The 1763-nt window shown below is 37.4% G+C and overlaps 1 protein-coding gene across 1 annotated transcript; it reads right to left on the minus strand.

The window, feature by feature from the left end:
- Positions 1–396: 396 nt before the first annotated feature.
- LOC113360159 lies at positions 397–1314 on the minus strand. The gene is made up of 2 exons (XM_026603699.1): positions 940–1314; positions 397–813 (listed from the first exon to the last, which is right to left on the minus strand). The coding sequence occupies exons 1-2, from the start codon at positions 1312–1314 to the stop codon at positions 397–399; spliced, it is 792 nt and encodes a 263-aa protein (XP_026459484.1).
- Positions 1315–1763: the final 449 nt, after the last annotated feature.

Genomic DNA, 1763 nt, shown 5'->3' on the forward strand with positions numbered 1-1763 from the left:
GACGTATTGCATTAGTAATATCAATAAGCATCAGATCACAGGAGTTGGCAAAAGGATCTAAGCAAACATATTTCTAACTGTGAATTACCTTACCAGTATCCATATGTTCAACACCTAAATAAGCATCTTGAAAACTATTAGGTAGAACAACGAAAGAAGGGTATGCAGCAATCTCGCGAAAAACATGATTATCTGAATTGACAGAATAAGATAAGCACATATCTAATAATTCAGTTTTATTGAACTCTCTACAACCTGCAATGTTTTGAGGCATGTTTCCGAGATTCTCATTGTAACAAAAAGTACAATCATTCACACTATCAACCATGCAAACATGTTCATAAGTTTCAGAAATCTGAGATGAATTTGAAAGGCTAAACACATTTATCTCCATTTTCATATTTCCAAAAGTAAGCTCCATGATTCCATTTCGACAATTGATAACCGCATTCGAGGTAGCCAAGAAGGTCTACCCAAGATGACAGGAATCTGCCCACTAGGATTAGAAACAGGTTGAGTATCCAAAACAATAAAATCAACAGGATAAACAAAACTTTCAACATGTATAACAACATCCTCTACCACTCCCCTAGGAATTTTAATGGACCCATCATCCAATTGGAGAGTAACATTAGTGGATTTCAAATCACCAAGTTCTAATTGCACATACACAGAGTATGGCAAGAGATTCACACTGGCCCCTAAATCTAGCAATGCATGTTCAATCCTATGTTCTCCTATAGTGCAAGCAATCGTAGGACAACCTGGATCCTTAAATTTGGATGGAGTTTTCTGTGTAATAATCGAGCTTACCTGTTCAGTAAGGAAAGCTTTTTTATGTACATTCAATTTTTGTTTCGTAGTGCACATATCTGTTAGAAACTTAGCATAATAAGGAATTTATTTAATGGCATTTAAGAGGGGAATGTTGACTTTAACTTGTTTAAACACTTCTAGGATGTTATTAGGGGTATCTCCCCTATTACGAGGTAGTAACGCTTGAGGAAAAGGAGCACGAGGAACATAATAAATATCATAATTACCTTTTTCGGTTTCAGCGGTTTCTTTATGTGTTGAAGGAATAACCTGTGTGATGGTAGGCGGCTTCCTATCTTGCTCTTTCTCCTCGAGATCACTAACATGATTGTCAATGACTCGTCCACTTATGAGAGTAGTAGCATCCTGGACACGATGAGTTGTCTTAGCACCAGATGTGCCTTCCTCAAAAGAACCTTTAGGGTGAGGCTGTGTTTGACTCGGGAGCTCATTCAGTTGGCTGGCTAGCTCATTCAGCTGTTGTTGTAAGTTCGCCATAGATCTTTGAGTAGTCTGCATAAACAAACTCATACTTTCTTCCAAACTAGGAATTCTTTGGTTAGTACAATCACTAAGAATACAAGATGCATGTGTAATACACTCAAGAGGCTTGACTTTAGCATTTATTTCTAATGACTCAAGTCTTCATGTCAAAACAGAAAACTTGGCCACATAGTCGAATTCATTGTCAACTCTGTGAACCCCTTCACTACTAGCTACTGATTTTATGGGTTTTCTAGCCTCCCATTCTTGGATTTTTCCAGCTATTTCATGCAAAAATTTGCAACCTTCTTCGACACTCTTATCAAGGAAATTTCCACCACAAAGTGATTCTACCGTAGTTATAAAGGATCAATATGAGCCTAGGAGTATCCAATCCATGGTGTGGACATTGTAACAAGAGATCATGGAACCTCTCTAAATAATCATAAAGAGATTCTCCTTCT

Source organism: Papaver somniferum, chromosome 3 (assembly GCF_003573695.1).
Source record: "Papaver somniferum cultivar HN1 chromosome 3, ASM357369v1, whole genome shotgun sequence".
Classification (NCBI taxonomy): domain Eukaryota; kingdom Viridiplantae; phylum Streptophyta; class Magnoliopsida; order Ranunculales; family Papaveraceae; genus Papaver; species Papaver somniferum.

What these genes read in the sequence shown, in the direction of transcription:
- LOC113360159 (XM_026603699.1), bottom strand. Translation starts at nt 1,314, where the DNA reads ATGGCGAACTTACAACAACAGCTGAATGAGCTAGCCAGCCAACTGAAT. An exon ending in TCCTAGAAGTGTTTAAACAA is followed by an intron (nt 814 to 939) that starts GTTAAAGTCAAC and finishes CTTACTGAACAG; the next exon opens with GTAAGCTCGATTATTACACA.